At 34.6% G+C, this 16,121-nt stretch overlaps 1 protein-coding gene across 1 annotated transcript in view; it reads right to left on the bottom strand.

Annotated features, from left to right (window-relative positions):
• The window catches only part of CSMD1 (CUB and Sushi multiple domains 1), a 1,224,748-nt gene that overhangs the window by 67,495 nt on the left and 1,141,132 nt on the right, over window positions 1-16,121 (bottom strand). Inside the window, exons 50-52 of the mRNA XM_086461528.1 lie at window positions 15,364-15,549; window positions 6,239-6,433; window positions 4,003-4,176 (exon numbers count right to left, since the gene is read on the bottom strand). Coding sequence (XP_086317654.1) covers window positions 4,003-4,176; window positions 6,239-6,433; window positions 15,364-15,549 — 555 coding nt within the window. The remainder of the gene's footprint in view (window positions 1-4,002; window positions 4,177-6,238; window positions 6,434-15,363; window positions 15,550-16,121) is intronic.

Raw genomic sequence — 16,121 nt, 5'->3', positions numbered from 1 at the left:
ATAGTTCCACTGTGGAACTGATGAACTTACGTATGTGAAAAAGTAATGATGAAATATAGCAACTCAGTGGCATTCTTTTTCCTAGGTAAAAAGAGATTTACTCCTTTACTGCTCTAAATATCAAAAGTAGTAAGTAAAGTATACTCCATTTATGCCAGTGTTTCCTACATCAAAATGACATCAGTCTTAATACAGCATATTTTAAATTGGAAAATAAAGTGTATGGAATTGAAAATATATCAAGCCAGAGAAGTGTTTTTCCTTTTCCCAAAATTTACCAGAAATAACTACATCTTGCTGGGAACTCCCTAAAAATGAACTGCCATTTAGAAGCTAGGTTAGCTCTATGGTCACTACTTCTGACCACTCCATATCTTAAGAGACAACACACTGTAAAATTATATTCACAAAAATTGCACTATAAATATTACTGTTGCAAAATGAAGAAATCAATCAGGAATACAGGATCAAAGGTTATAAAATCTTAATTAATATCTGAATTACATGATCTCATGCTACTTTTTTCTGAAAAGATTCTGTCTTCATTTTCCTTGCTGCTGCAGCCTAGTATCTGAATTGAAAGAAGAAATGGCAATCAACATGGGAAGTAGGACACAAAGACAGATTTTATTCCTGTCTCTGAAAGAAGACTCCCATATTTCACCTATACCCCACTAAATTGTCTGTCTATACTGATGGAGAATAGACTTAATATGCAGCTAATAACTACACTTTCTTTTTCATCAAGGTTAGATTATTATGCTTTTGTCTGTTAGTGCATTACTATCTTGTGGCTTTCAATCTGTTTCAAAACATGTTTGCTGAAACATTTTCAGGCATTAAAGATCTCCAGAAATGCAGGATGTTGTCACTACTACTCTGTTAAAAATCATGTTTATCTAATGATACTTGCTATTCTTTTTTCTTAATAACCTGCTAAGATGAAATTTATCATACTTGAAAATTGTTTTTTTGAAGACATGATTGAGTTGCTATGTGGTCCCATCACATCTGGTTATTGTGATGCAGATGTTCCTCTTATCCTTTAACAGAATATTCTACAAGGGGAATGTTGCTGTGTTTTAAAATGCAGCTTTTCTGTGTTTTGCTCAGGGGAACTGTAGCCATTTGTTTCAGTTCTGCACCTTGATGACAGTGTGAACTCAAAGCTCAATAACTGCAAACAGCCTTTATGATGGCATTACGAAGTAACTTTGCTTAGAAATTTAAGGCAAAACAGCAAACTACCTACTTACCACTTATACCTAAAAGGTAATGAGCACCAGCAACTTGATATGCCAAAGATCATGTCTATGTCTATGTGAACACAGACGGACAGTGACACTATAGACATTGAGAAAGTTAAGAATGGATTCAGATGCCTAAGAATGCTCAGCAACCTTTCCTTAACAGTTCATAGGCATATGTAAAACTTCTTTTTCACAGATTCATATTGACACCGCCTTATTGTAAACGTAGATGTCAGGATTATTTTGTCTTGATTCATGGAATTCACAACATCAGGGATTCTTCAGACAGCATGAAGGTTTGAAGAAGTGATGCTGAGAAAAAGGTTTTTTTCCAGTTTTGATTTGAACTAATTTCTTCAGATAGGACAAAAGTATGTTGTTCTTCATGACATACTGCAAAACATATCTATCCACATTTTTTTGATGGGATGTTTTGAAGATAACAAGGTCAGAGGAAGATAACTGGCATTTTATCTTTCACATGAAAAATTGTCATGTTAATATACTTTTTAAAAACTTAATGTTTCTACAGAGTGGGAGAACAAGGGATTTTACAATTTAGAAATTAATTAGAATAATTTATTTAACAGTTTTAAGTCAAATGTTACTGTTAAGACACATATCTAATTAGTCAACCACTGCTCTAGCCTACCTGAAAATTTTACAAGTGAATTCTGTACAGAGAATAATTTCTGACAATTCATGTTACAGTTACTACCATTTCCTTGTAAAACAATGCTTTTACTGTTGCACTGCAAAAAACAGGAATATGGATTATTCTGGATAATGATATCTTAGTTAATCCAGTTTGGGGTTTTTTGTTTGCTTGTTGGTGTGGTTTTTTGTTTTTTTTTAAAAACTCAATTAATTATTTCATCTGTAAAACAATCCAATTCTTGCATATGATAGGCAGTAAAACTGTTTTATTTACAATGTGCTTGATAGGCATGGAATGCTATGTGTTCCGCTAAGAGGATGTGGCTAGGCAGCAGGGAAGAAAGCTGCTTTTTCAGTGAGGTTGAACCCTGTAGAAGAAAGAAGTGATTCCTCCTTTCCTGAGAGCAACTGAGTACATTCAGATGTGAGGCGACAAAAAAATCTGCAAAATGAGGATAGACAAAGCAAATAAAAGATTCCAGAAATAAATATACTGCCCACAACCATTAATACACTAACTGCTGAGCCTCAAAGGTGTCTAAAAAAATTCTTATGTCTGTATTAGGAGTACAAACCAGTGTGAGTGGATCAGAAGAATGAGAGAGTTGGAGTGAGAATTTAAGGTCCAAACTATATATATCTCAGTGTTTGGTATAGTGTCGGTTTTGCTTTACTTCACGCTGTCTCTTGTCTGCTTCCCTTGACTGAATGCTCAATATGCTGAAAGCTCATTTGTAGTTGGAATGCATCAGGAATACTGCTGAACTGAAGCTCATCTTCCAGCTTAGTTTCATCAAACACCCTGTTGCTGCTCCACAAAGCAAATCAAAGTACTATAAATGTAAGCAATCAATTGAGTCACTTAACTCTCCTGGTCCAAAAAGCATTCCAACAACATCAAATATAATTTAATTTCTAATAAAAAGTTATATGCTAGTAGAGTAGTATAAAATCACAGAATCACAGAATGTTAGGGGTTGGAAGGGACCTTGAAAGATCATCTAGTCTAACCCCCCTGCCAGAGCAGGACCACCTAGACTAGGTCACACAGGAACGCGTCCAGGTGGGTTTTGAATGTCTCCAGAGAAGGAGACTCCACAACCTCTCTGGGCAGCCTGTTCCAGGGCTCTGTCACCCTCACAGTGAAAAAGTTTTTCCTTATGTTAATGTCGAACCTCCTGTGCTCCAGCTTGTACCTGTTGCCCCTTGTCCTGTCATTGGACATCACTAAGTAGAGCCCGGCTCCATCCTCCTGACACTCGCCCTTTATGTATTTATAAACATTGATGAGGTCACCCCTCAGTCTCCTCTTCTCCAAGCTCAAGAGACCCAGCTCCCTCAGCCTTTCATCATACGGGAGATGTTCCACCCCCTTAATCATCTCTGTGGCTCTGTGCTGGACTCTTTCAAGCAGTTCCCTGTCCTTCTTGAACTGAGGGGCCCAGAACTGGACACCATATTCTAGATGGGGTCTCACCAGGGCAGAGTAGAGGGGGAGGAGAACCTCTCTTGAACTACTGACCACAGCCCTTCTAATACGCCCCAGGATGCCATTGGCCTTCTTGGCCAAGAGGGCACATTGGTGCTCATGGTCACCCTGCTGTCCACCAGGACCCCCAGGTCCCTTTCCCCTACGCTACTCTCTAACAGCTCAGTCCCCAGCCTATATTGGGACATGGGGTTGTTCTTTCCCAGATGCAAGATTCTACACTTGCCCTTGTTGTATTTCATTAAATTTCTCCCTGACCAGCTCTCCAGCCTGTCCAGGTCTCACTGAATGGCAGCAAAGCCTTCTGGTATGTCAGCCACTCCTCCCAGTTCTGTGTCATCAGCAAACTTGCTGACAGTGCACTCTGTTCCCTCATCCAGGTCATTGGTGAATGTATTGAATAGTACTGGTCCCAGTACTAACCTCTGAGGGATTCCACTAGATACAGGTCTAATCATATGCAGTACACAATACTCCATTTACGATATCTTTACTTTTCATTGATTTAAAAATGTTGTTGCTTGATAAGAGCTGAATTCCTGAACTTGATACTGTGTTTGCTTGAAACAAAACACAACAAAAAAACCTCAGAAGTTTATTTTTTACCTAGGCATTGCGTTTCAGTACCACTCCAGAGACCGTTTGCCAAGCATTCTCTCACGTGAGAACCAACTAATGTGTATCCCGTGTTACAGGTGAATATTGCAGTAGCTCCATATACTGTTAAAGTTCCAATCTTATTTCCATTTGGTGGAGATGGAAGACCACCACAGGATATAACTAGGAAAAACAAACAAACAACAGAACAAACTGAAACAAGAAAATACTTTTCATAATTTCTTAGACTGGAACAAAATACATCATCTCTCATTTTTTTGAAAAGTAAACGTAATAGGAATAAATATAAGACTAGTATTCCACAGCAAGGGTTTAAAATTGTGCTTGATTTGGCAACACATGTTCTAAAACTGAAAATTCATTATAATATCTTCACATCTCGACAGCAGCTTAAACACAATCTGTATTTCCAGTTCTGAAACAAGGAAATTACATGAACATCCAGGAAGCCTGCAGTTATATTCCATGTCTATATACTCCCAGCTACTCCTCAAATACACTTTCCCAGGCCATTTTATGTGTTATGTCCGTTTAAAGACATTATCTTTTTTTTGACATGTAGTACTCTGAACTGTTATGAACTGTCTATTTTCTTATTCCCCATTACTGTTCATAATCATATAACAATATGGTAGTCTACTTGCTAAAACATACATCTTTTGTTTTTTCTTAAGGGTAGACTTGACTCATTATCACAGAAACCTTCTGTAGCATCAGCTGCAACCCACAGCTATTACAGGCACCACATGAAAAATTACCTTTTAAGAATCTATTCAACTCTAATTTAATTAAGACCATTCTATCTTGTGTTTTGTTTCTAGAAAAATATACCAATAATATTGTAATTTAAGACGCAGACCAATGCCTTCAAGAGCTTCAATTGCATTTTATTATATGTTAGCATAAATCATGGGTTTACTTTCAAAAGCACATAAATCACAACTGTCTGAAACCTCAAGGCCAAATTCTTCTATATTTTAAAAGGTTCACTATAAAAAACAACATGGAATTGGGTAGAAGTTGGCTAAAATCAAGTACATACCACTGTGCAGTTAATCATAATCAGAATATATGTAATCAAAGTTACTTATGTATGTAAGGTTTCTAGAGGTCGATAAGACTCATTTTGATTACAGGCAAGTCACACTAATGTAATTTGTGGAGCGGTTTAACATTGTAATTTCTAATGCTAATTCTGAATATTACTTATGCGTACGCTAAAAAATTACATTATCTTCCTAAAATGCAATAGAATTAATTGTTCCAAACATATTACAAATGTTTTATTGTTTTAAATTACAGTTATTCCAGTTAAAAATAACTAAACTACATTAATAATGAGCCACCTCATGATGTGTTAGGTAGCTGTTCATATTCTTAAACAAATAAAATAAATTTACTAGCTGTGTCTCTCTTAATTGGGTACACCATTAATTTGCTGTTTCACAATTCTTTTAGAGATACTATTCACATGTAGGTATTGATAAATATGATCTAAATGCCTCATCATCATTGTTTCCATTAGCTTTCCTGCTGCTTCAGAAATATAAACAGCTAGAACCTATATTTATATAACCTACCGTTAGCATGTGACTGACAGAAAATAAACTGTAAACTCCTCAAAATACTCTGCAGTATATTTCTGGATCTTAATGATCTATATCCAGTGGAACTATTAGTGAACATCTCTTGGGAAAGGAAGTTTGTCATAATTAAATCCTATTCAGTCCTCTATCAGAGGGCAAAATAATGTACCTGTCTTATAAATAAACTAATAACGTATTTTCAATCAGCAACATCTCATGTTGCTGCATATACCTAATAGTTTGCTTTTGGATAACAGCACACGTTTCATGCTTCAGCCAAGAGGTCGAATCAATACCATCTTCTAATCTAGCCTCAATCTGGAATCTTCTAATATAATAACATTATCACCCAGTATTCTCTAAACACTTATGTGCTATCTTGTTGAATAATCCATAGTCAGATCATCATCCAGATTGATCTTCTGATGCTACTTCATTGACACTTGTATGAAATATATTGTACTTAACACATGAAGAGTTTGAATCAATTAATTGCAACAAGTTAATGAAAATGTTATATTTGCATACTTATAGGAGATTGATAGCAATATATTTTTTAAAAATCTTTTAACTATTTATAAAACAAAATATATGTATTAAAAAGCCTAGGATATTCTGTGAACAAGTATGTTCCTTACCCTTACAACTTGGCCTTTCATTGCCTACACTCCAGGTTCCATTAGTCCTGCACTGTATGAGTCTTCGACCCAATAAATAATATCCAGAACTGCAGCTGAGCATGACTTGAGCTCCATACTCATTCAGTGACCCAGAAATCAGTCTCCAAACAACATGTTCTGAGAGCAGAGTCTCTATGCTGGGGCAAGTTACAGCTGTGAAGAAAGGACACTTAAATATTAGCGTTCTGCCCCTAAGTTTCTTCACGGATATATGTTTTACCTTAATGTCAGAAGTTTTGCAATGTAAAATTGAGCATACCATAAGCATTTTTGAAATACAAGTTCCAGGAAAAATAACTAACATCTTACAATGGGTATTACAAATTGTAGTACATTTTCAATTAACGAGATGCAGTGGAACAATGACATACAGTTACACTCTCTAATGTGATTTATTTAAAAATTTCAGAGACGACAGACATCACAGACTACAGTGGATACAAAAGGGAAAGCAAATAATGCTATGTAATTTTTGCAAAAGCTCAACCAGTGCTTTATTTTTCTATCCATGCTATTCACTTTAGAAAAGCTGTAAAAAGTTCCTATAAAAGGTTGCCATAAAAGCTGTTAACACACATTCAAATACTAATTACTATAAAATGGTGTACCGTGGATATTCAAGAAAATTATTCATTTCAGTTTAGAACACTTGATTTGAAAAAACAAAGATAACATTTAGAGACATTTTTAGAGTGCTTTCAGTTCTGCTGCTTTTAGTATTTCAGATTTTGTAAAAGACTGCAGTTACTGCCAGTAAACAAGAAGTGTAATTTATGTTTTTCATAAGGCTTAATATAGCTGCCAACCATATATAGCATTTTAAAATATTTGCAGTTTCAATTTGATGCTCTACAATTCAAGATAAAGTACACAGAATATTCACAATATTTACGATATTGACAGAAATTCTGTCTTAATGTGCCTGTGTCTCTGTAAAGGTTAGACAAGTTTTATGAAAAGAGTTATAGTTACTTTATTTAAAAATAGCTGTATTTGGTATCTTATATCATGTTCTTCAGAATTTCCCTGCTATAGAAAAAGTCTGAATGAATTTGTGACTGTTTATATCCCAAAGAATACTTTAGAAAAAAACTACCCCAGCAACACTTGAGAAAAGCTATGCTTTCTGAGGAAAAACAAACAAAAACCCATGCAACATAAATTTAGTTCCTCTTCTTTTGTTTTCCTTTTATGTTGCTAAAAAAAAAAAGATGATAAATTTTTTCAATATTTGGTATACTTAGGAAACATTATCTCTGATCTTTTGTACAATATACTCAAGTGAACTGCAATGCTCAGTGTAAGACAAAAGCATTAGGAGGAAGTGTGTAAAAAACCCAAACTATACTGAAGAAATAAAAAGAAGAGTCTGATTCTAATTTATACTGTAATAAAATTACACCATTCTACCAGGGAAAGGACTAATACAGCTGACAAAAAAATAATTACATATACTGTACATTTTACAATGTCTGAGAGGTATAAAGTGATTTCATCATGAATATGATGATGTGATGAAAGAGACAAGTTCAGGCAATCACTGTAACAAAGGAAAGTAATAGAAAAAAAAAATCCTGTAAAAATTTAGATTTCCACCACTTTTCAGAATACTCTTCACAATGCTGGGATTATACATCTATCTTTTCCAATAGTTGTCTTACCCATGGTAAATTCTGGCATCTAGAAAACAAAGAGCTGTCACCACGGCATATCTGTAAAGATGTGTAAGAATTTATGCAGGGGAAATCATCTGAAGAACTTCCAAATGACAGATTATAGGGTTACATTGAGTTGAAATTGTAGAATGTTTTCTTAGATTTTTTAAAGTATATCTTAGGAAGGATCGCCAGTGTACAATCACTTTGAAACTTAACAGTTCTTCACTTTGGCCTTTAACACAATATTCTGACTAGTTAGAACAGTTTCCCAGGTTAAAGGAGGACTTTCCGCTTCCTAATTCAATTTAATTTGACACTGATATGAAACTGTGTTTCATAGCTACTCAAGTACTATAAATTATTAACCAAGAAACAGGTTTTTTGTTATTTGTTGTTAAACACAATAAGCATATTAAAGCACTTTACACCTTGGAGTGAAAATCATATAGGTCTGGCAGAACACAAAAAATACTCTAAATAGGTAATTAATACCCTCTTAACATTTTATCACTTTTTCTTTCAAGCAATAGTTTTATTGGTTCTTTCAAAGATGAAGAAAGCTTCTTATTTAGTCTAATAGCAAAAATTTTACTCTTAAACCATATGGAATATCTTAAGACAATTAGAGATAAGAGGCTCAGCTATTTCAGAATATGTAAATAAGCCACATAGATGTTTCCTCTTCATGCTGAAGTTAGTATGTAATTTATTCTTTCTTTACCTATAAATGTACTTAGGATCTTGTTGGAAACACACTTTACAAACAACTATCAGATTGTGATACATGACTGTACTATTTCTAACTGAAGATATTACTGAGTATAGCATATAATTCTAGACTGTGTTGATGTAACCAACTAAAACTGTTGCTTGAAAAATTTTAATTTTACAGGGACTGATTTTGACCTATTATTTTCCCCATCCTTCAAGAAATAAAAAAAGACTGCTAACAGATGCTTGATTTTGAGCACATGGTTTATGAGTGAGTGGATCAATTTTCTCCTTCATGGTCTCTCTCCTGCAAATTATGGGCTGGTCACTATTTAAATTGTCACTTACATAGTAGAAACTCTATTAAGGGATGATGTCAACTTCTTGCAAATGCAAAGATACTCTTTTTTTTTTTTTTTTTTCTCCAGGTATTCTTAATACAGAAATGTATGAATAATACTGCTTTACATAAAGCATAGGTCAGAAAACATAATTATCATTTGAAATTGTGATTAAGATTATCCATTTTAATGACATTACAATCTCCATATATTGATAATTCTGAATAGATTCAAAAGCAGGGAATTCACAATGAGATATATCTACCATAAAAAAGACAAAAAAATGAGTTGTTCTATAAGCCCAGATATGTTTGCTACTCAAGACATAAGCAAAACGTTCACCACATGAAGAGTGTCAGTGACTAAAGAAATTTAACAAGATCTTTGCAACTACAACTAAAATCTGATTTGTGCAGTAATACGCTCAGCTTTTAGTTTTAACTCTTCATAATGATTAATTCTTTGTAATTTCATTATTCTTTTTACTTGCTCTTCCGGTCAACAAACACAATGCACTATCAATATTTTACTAGAATCTGAATACCAGAAGACTGACTTTTCCCTTTTGCTGAGTTGTTCTTCTGTCTACAAGCCTTTGCTTGTCTTATTGTTACGTAAGCAAAAAAAAAAAAAAATCTCATGCTATTCCAGGAGTATCTTGTGTATTGTGACTCTGAATGTAATTACAGTTTCAAGGGAAAAAAGACAAGTACAATCTATATGATGGAAAAATATCTCAATTACAGGAACTTACTCTTATTTGCAAGTGTAATGGCATCTGACACTTGGTTGCCATTCTTCATCAGGTACTTAAGAATCACAAGGAAAGGGAAAGCGCATTTCTGTCTTACTGTATGGTGAACTTATAATGCAATACAGAAAACTATATTTTTCAAATATATCCTTTTAACTAAATTCACTATTATCTTTAAAAAAACAAGATTAAGGTCAAGTCATGTATTATGCTTGAGTGACTAGTGTGGTTTAAATTAATAAGGATTAGTAAAGTAAGAAGACAGTAGGAACCAAATGATCCCATACACTACAGAATCTAGGAACAAAGACCTAAGAACAAAATAGAATCACTCAAGCAAGTTGATAGTTTCAGTAACCTAGTAGAAAAAAGAAAAACAACCACTGACAAAAAAATTAAGCGTTTCTTGTCATTCCGCGTGTTTAAACGGGAAAGGCTTCGAAACCTCAAAACAGATAAACAAAAGGATCACATGGCATTCAGTATCAGGTTGTCAATTCAGTCAGCTATGTCAAGTTAATCTGTTATCAGTCTAAGGTATCTGGACTCTACTACAGTTCATTGAATAAGTACTAACCCTTAATAAATACTCCATGTTACATACTAAATGATACAAAATACTCCAAAAATTACTTACTTGCCTTAGTATTTATTAAAGAAAATGTTAGGAGAACAATTGGGTATGGAGTTCTGAATATCCTAGCTAATAAACACCCAAGCAAATGCATAATATCTATGATAAGCTGATGGTGAATCTTTGCCTGTTTATATTAACAAATTCCTTTTTGCATTTATAATACAACGGATGCCTTATTCCAGAACCACTTCTAACCAGACATTGTACAAACATATTGAAAATTATAAAAAAGGCTTCTAAAATTTCTAATTATTTTCCAATTATTTTCTAGATAAAAATCACTGTCTGGACCATCACCATTATAGCTCAGCACACGATAGCTTATAAAAATATTCACAGTGAAATCTGCAATATGTAGATTATGCAAAAGTAACGTTAGCTGTTCTTTAAAATGTTTGATATTATAAATATTATCATAAACCAGTAAGTATATTAAAGGGGTAATGGAAAAAAGCAATGAAGTTATGCAGTTACAGGGACCATCCCAGACAATGAAAATGTTGGAAAACTTAATTAAACACAAAATCAATTTCTTAGGTTCACTTACTTATATGAAAAGGAAAGCATGTAAGAACAGAGGCTAACAAGTTATCCTATTTCAGCAGTATTCTTGTTAATGAACATAGAATCACAGAATTGTAGCAGTTTGGGTTGGAAGGGACCTCCAAGATCACCTAGTTCCAACCCCCCTGCCATGGGCAGGGACACCTCCCACTAGACCAGGTTGCTCAAAGCCCCATCCAGCCTGGCCTTGAACACTGCCAGGGAGGGGGCAGCCACGGCTTCTCTGGGCAACCTGTGCCAGTGTCTCACCACTTTCACAGTGAAAAATCTCTTCCTTATGTCTAATTAAATCTACTCTCTTTCCATTTGAAATCTTTACCCCTTGTCCTGTCACTGCACTCACTGATAAAGAGTCCCTTTGAATTTTGGAATAAGGAAACATAAACTGTCTAATGGCATTGAAATATACATACTAAGCAGAGAAAGAAGTTCTCTTCTGCTCAGAACAGGCTTATTATGACCTTCATTGATTCAGGTCTCATACCAATCTTTTGAGTAGTTTCCTTTTATCACATCATGCATTTTCTACTACTGACGCTGTGAGGCACAACTATGAACTTTCTAGTTCTTTCAGTTCTTAAGAATGGTCTAAACCAACTGTTTCTAAACTGTTCCAGAATTTTAGTTTCTGAAAATATAAACAACTACGCATGAACAAACTTTAACGGCATCAACTAAGAAGTTCAATTTCTTGGAGGGAAAATGCAAGATTTGGATCAGTATTTCTATCTCATGAAGAAAAGTGTCCACAAAATCAAAAACAATAAGAAAATATATTTAGTGACTCCCAAAAAGATAACTATTCCTATCTGTGATCTTTAGCACATGAAACGTAGAGAGATAGTCCAAGACACAAGGATGTTCAGGAAAAAATGTATACTACTGTTCTCACGTCTATCAGTTTTGAAATTTTGTACCCACACCAAAAAAACCCTGTGCAATATCAAAAAAGAAAATCACTGCTAGAACACTGAAAAATCTAGATTTCTAAATCAGAGGAATTTCACAGGAGAAGTAGAGATACATATAGGAAAACAAGCACATGGTGAAAAATATTTAAAAATATAAATAAAAAGTATAAAAATAAAAGGAAGGTCTCGGACGAATCGATTGACCTTCACCAACACCTTTAAATGACTTTGTTTCTTTACAAAATAGTTATGGATACTGTTCCAAGCATGAATCTCTCTATTCAGTAAATAACTTAAATATCCAAGTGCAGCTCTGAATTTAATTTAGGGAGCAACAACATCTTTCAATCTCTGCTTTGGAAGATCTTATTTCTCTGCACTTGATAAATATTCTGAAGAAAGTAAGGCACTAAAGAAGAATAATTTTCACTAATTAGTCACAAACAGAATGTAATAATCATGCTATAATGATGCAATTTTCTGTAATAATAGCAAGAGATGGCATCATTCAAAGGAGAGGAAGGAAATTTCATTCGTGTTCTTTTCCCTTTTTAACCTGTCACTGCAAGAACCAGCATCTGTATTTCTATAGTAGCAGAGAAAATTCAAATCTTAACTGATGAAGTGAAATTGACAAAAAATTCCCAAAAGATTGTTCTTTTTTTTTTTTTTAATCTCAGAAAGATGGAAACTTAAGACTTTTCACAAGAGTACTTTACAGGTGTGCAAAAATGCTGATGATAGGTAAAACAGTGGGTTGCAGCTAACCATAGTTGCTACTTAAAATCTTAAATTTGTAATCATGCCTATACATTCTTTCCTTCTTTTTGAGCACTATCCAAATGATATTAGTTGGGGTAAAAGGTACAAGAGGCAGTTTATATGGCATACAGTATAGGAAAGAATCATGCAAGCACTTGTGCTCATCTATAGTTTGAGATCAAAGTTATTCGATTTATTCAGATTTCTTGGATATATGTACACCCTTTGGATGGGATATTTTTTAGAACTGTAAATCACGCTCACTGCTCTGACCAACAGTAACGTACTAATTTACATGTTTCGGTAGAAAGCTTTTGCATACTTTGCACAGTGTTCTGTATTTGCATGTAAAGTTACTACTATATGATCAGTCTCTAAAAATTGTCATGATTTAAAGTATTGCCTGACAAAGGCTTTCAGAGATAGACAGCTCTGGTTCCCTTCATCATGCACTAGAGATCTCTATGTAGAGTAACTGAAGCAAGTTACTTTTTTGTCATTCAGTTAAGCTTTCTTAATAGATATCTGTTGATTGGTATTTCATGTAATTAAATTCAATAGCCTAACATCCGTGAGCCATCTGTGTCTTGTTGTATGACCAGCACGAACCATATTTCTCATGGTTCAAATTGGATGTAAATGCTTTTAATGAAAAGAGTTTCAAATATCTGCCTCAGGCATTATATTATCAGAGATACTTTGCAAAACAAACTACAGTGATTTCAACCTTCATTTTAATAGACCTGGGGATAAACCAAAACTCATCTATTTACCATTTACCTTTCTGTGCTGTGTTTGCTGCTCATCAAGTCTGAGATGTTTCTGTCTCTGGAGACTAAATACATTTATCCTTACAGCAGCAATACTACAAAAAATAGTTGTTACGCAGATTATCTGAGCTTTTCTGCACTTTGCAAGTAAGAAATCTTAGGTAAAGCATGCCTGCCTCTGAATAGCAACCCATTTTGAAAATATTGACTTTAATATTGTCATGTAGGTCACTAGCATTTTAATATAGCATTTCTGGTTTTAGAAGTAATGGGATTCTTTATTCAAACTGAATAAATTTTTAGAAAAGGGAAAAGAAGAGAAAAAAAAAAAAAGAGTGAGAACGTATCACATCAAGCCAGTTATCTCTAGAGAAGAGGTGACTGAGTGTATTGGGTGCAAGAGTCAAGGTGTTGGTGGGTGCCTCAAGGTGTGAGGAGAGGCATGGGTCACTGGACACTGTCAGTTACAAAGGACCCACTGCAGGACACAGCTGAGCCAATCAGCCAAGTTGGTAGCAGCTCTGGGAAAGTGAATTTTGGAAAGGGTAAAACTCTATACAGGCAGAGGAGGGAGGAAACAAAAAGAGTAAGAAGTAGCAGAGGGAACACCAGGGTCACAGGAGAAGGAGGACGAGGTGCACCAGGCATCAGAGCTGGTATTCTGCTGCAGCCCATGGAAAGGACCATGCCAGAGCAGATATCCACACTGCAGCCCATGCTGGAGCAGGTGGGTATTTTCTGAATGAACTGCAGCCAATGGGGGGGCCCACACTAAAGCAAATTTATCCTGAAGGACAACAGTCCATGGAGAAAACCCATGCTGGAACAGAGGAAAAGTGCAAGCAGGAAGGAGCAGCAGAGATGAGATTTTTATGAACTGATCACAACTCCCATTCCTCATCCCCCAGCACTGCTTGGGGTGGGGAGAAGAGTCAGGAGCAAAGGAGTGAAGTTGACCCTGGGAATAGGGTAAGGAAAGTGTTGTTTATTTTTTTTTTTCCTGAAACATATTTGACCCTATTTTAATTGTCACTACATTAAATAAACTTTCCCCAAGTCTAGTCCTGTAAAAGTAATCTCTCTGTCCTCATCTCAATCCACAAGATTTTTCATCCTATTTTTCTCCCTGTCTGGTTGGAAAGGGTGAGTGAGTGAGCAGCTGGGTGAGGCTGTGGCTACTGGACAAGGATAACCCACCACACTGAAAAAACAACAGTTTTCAAACATGTTAAAAAGAATGAAAAAAGAAAAAAATAACTTCTGTTTGTCCGCTGTGGATACAAAATGAAATAGTGCCTTTACACTACAGAAAAACAGGTTCAGGTTATATACACTAGGAAAAACGTTGCAATGGGGAAAAAAAAAAAAGTAAATTCCTGAAACAGAATACTCAGGAACGTCTTCAAGATTGGGTTAAATGATGATCTGTCAGGGATGCTTAAAAGATCCCTTGAAGTAACTTTCAGTGATATTTTCTAAAAATTGTTTGCTGTGAATTAATTCAAATAAATTAAAATCATTTCACAATCACATATAACATCATAATTCCTATATTTGCACCATTTTATTCTTTCTTTAAAAATAAGTTGAATTTTACTTCTTTGAAATATAAGTTGAATTTTACTTATTTGAAATCTAAAGTGCTTTTCAAATTCAAATTTTTGTAAAGCACATACATATATTGTTGATTAGTTAAGGATCCTATATTAACTCTCAAAAGATTTATGTATAGTATTATAACAAATAATAATTTTAAGATTATGTACTAACTGGTATTCAAAGTCACATACTTAAAGGGTTTTTTAATAAACAAATGTATAGGCCTCTTCTACTTTACTAAATGCTACATGATAATACGTTCCTGAATGGGCAGCTCAGGGCATATATATACATAAAACCTAAACACCACCACTGCAGATTTTCCTGAGAAAGTTCAAGTGAAATATGCTTGAGAAATGCATGCATGCTCACTTACATTTGCAAACAGGTGGCCTCCCTTTGTTGCTCCACAATCCATCTTCTTGACACACTGCTGTTGCTTGCTGACTAGATTCTAGATGGAAGCCCTCATTACATTCATATATCAATCTACTGCCCAAAGTGAATTCATTACCTATAACTGAACCATTCCCAGGGGAGTCAGGAATACCACAAGATACAGCTGAAAAGAAAGGAAAGAAAAAGATAAGGAATTGGCACTTTCTCACGTATTTTTTTGAAATATTGTCCCACCACTGAAATAAGAAACACAGATCAGTAATTTTGACATATCCCATTCATAAAAACTGTAATTAATTTTCCATTGTATTTACAACATTCTAATAAATGTAATAGTTTTTAAAACATTGATAAACACTGAAGTGCAATGAGAAACATTTTATAAATTATGTTTTTGTTGAAGCCAATCACTGTAGAGACAGAAAGTTCAACATAGGCTAAGGGCAATAGTTATTTGCTAGGGAAAAAAAATCAAGAAAGTGTCCAAAGTGATTTGGTCCAAGAAGCAATGAACTAGAAAATTCTTAAATGCTTTCTAATAGTCTGCTTCCATTCTCTCAGGGCTTCTTTCATTCCTGCACTACTATAAACAAAACTTCATATTTGTTTCTTCTATATATATAAAACAATGTTATTCAATAATTCAATTTAACATTTTTTTGTCCGATGAAAAAAGCACCTAAATATATGACTAGATGGAGAAGAGTTGCAATGAAGTTAAGGATTATATTCAGA

This window comes from Leptosomus discolor, chromosome 2 (assembly GCF_034619465.1).
Source record: "Leptosomus discolor isolate bLepDis1 chromosome 2, bLepDis1.hap2, whole genome shotgun sequence".
Classification (NCBI taxonomy): Eukaryota; Metazoa; Chordata; class Aves; order Leptosomiformes; family Leptosomidae; genus Leptosomus; species Leptosomus discolor.
Note: the sequence above shows the minus strand (reverse complement) of the source record. Positions and strands in the feature narration are given on the sequence as shown.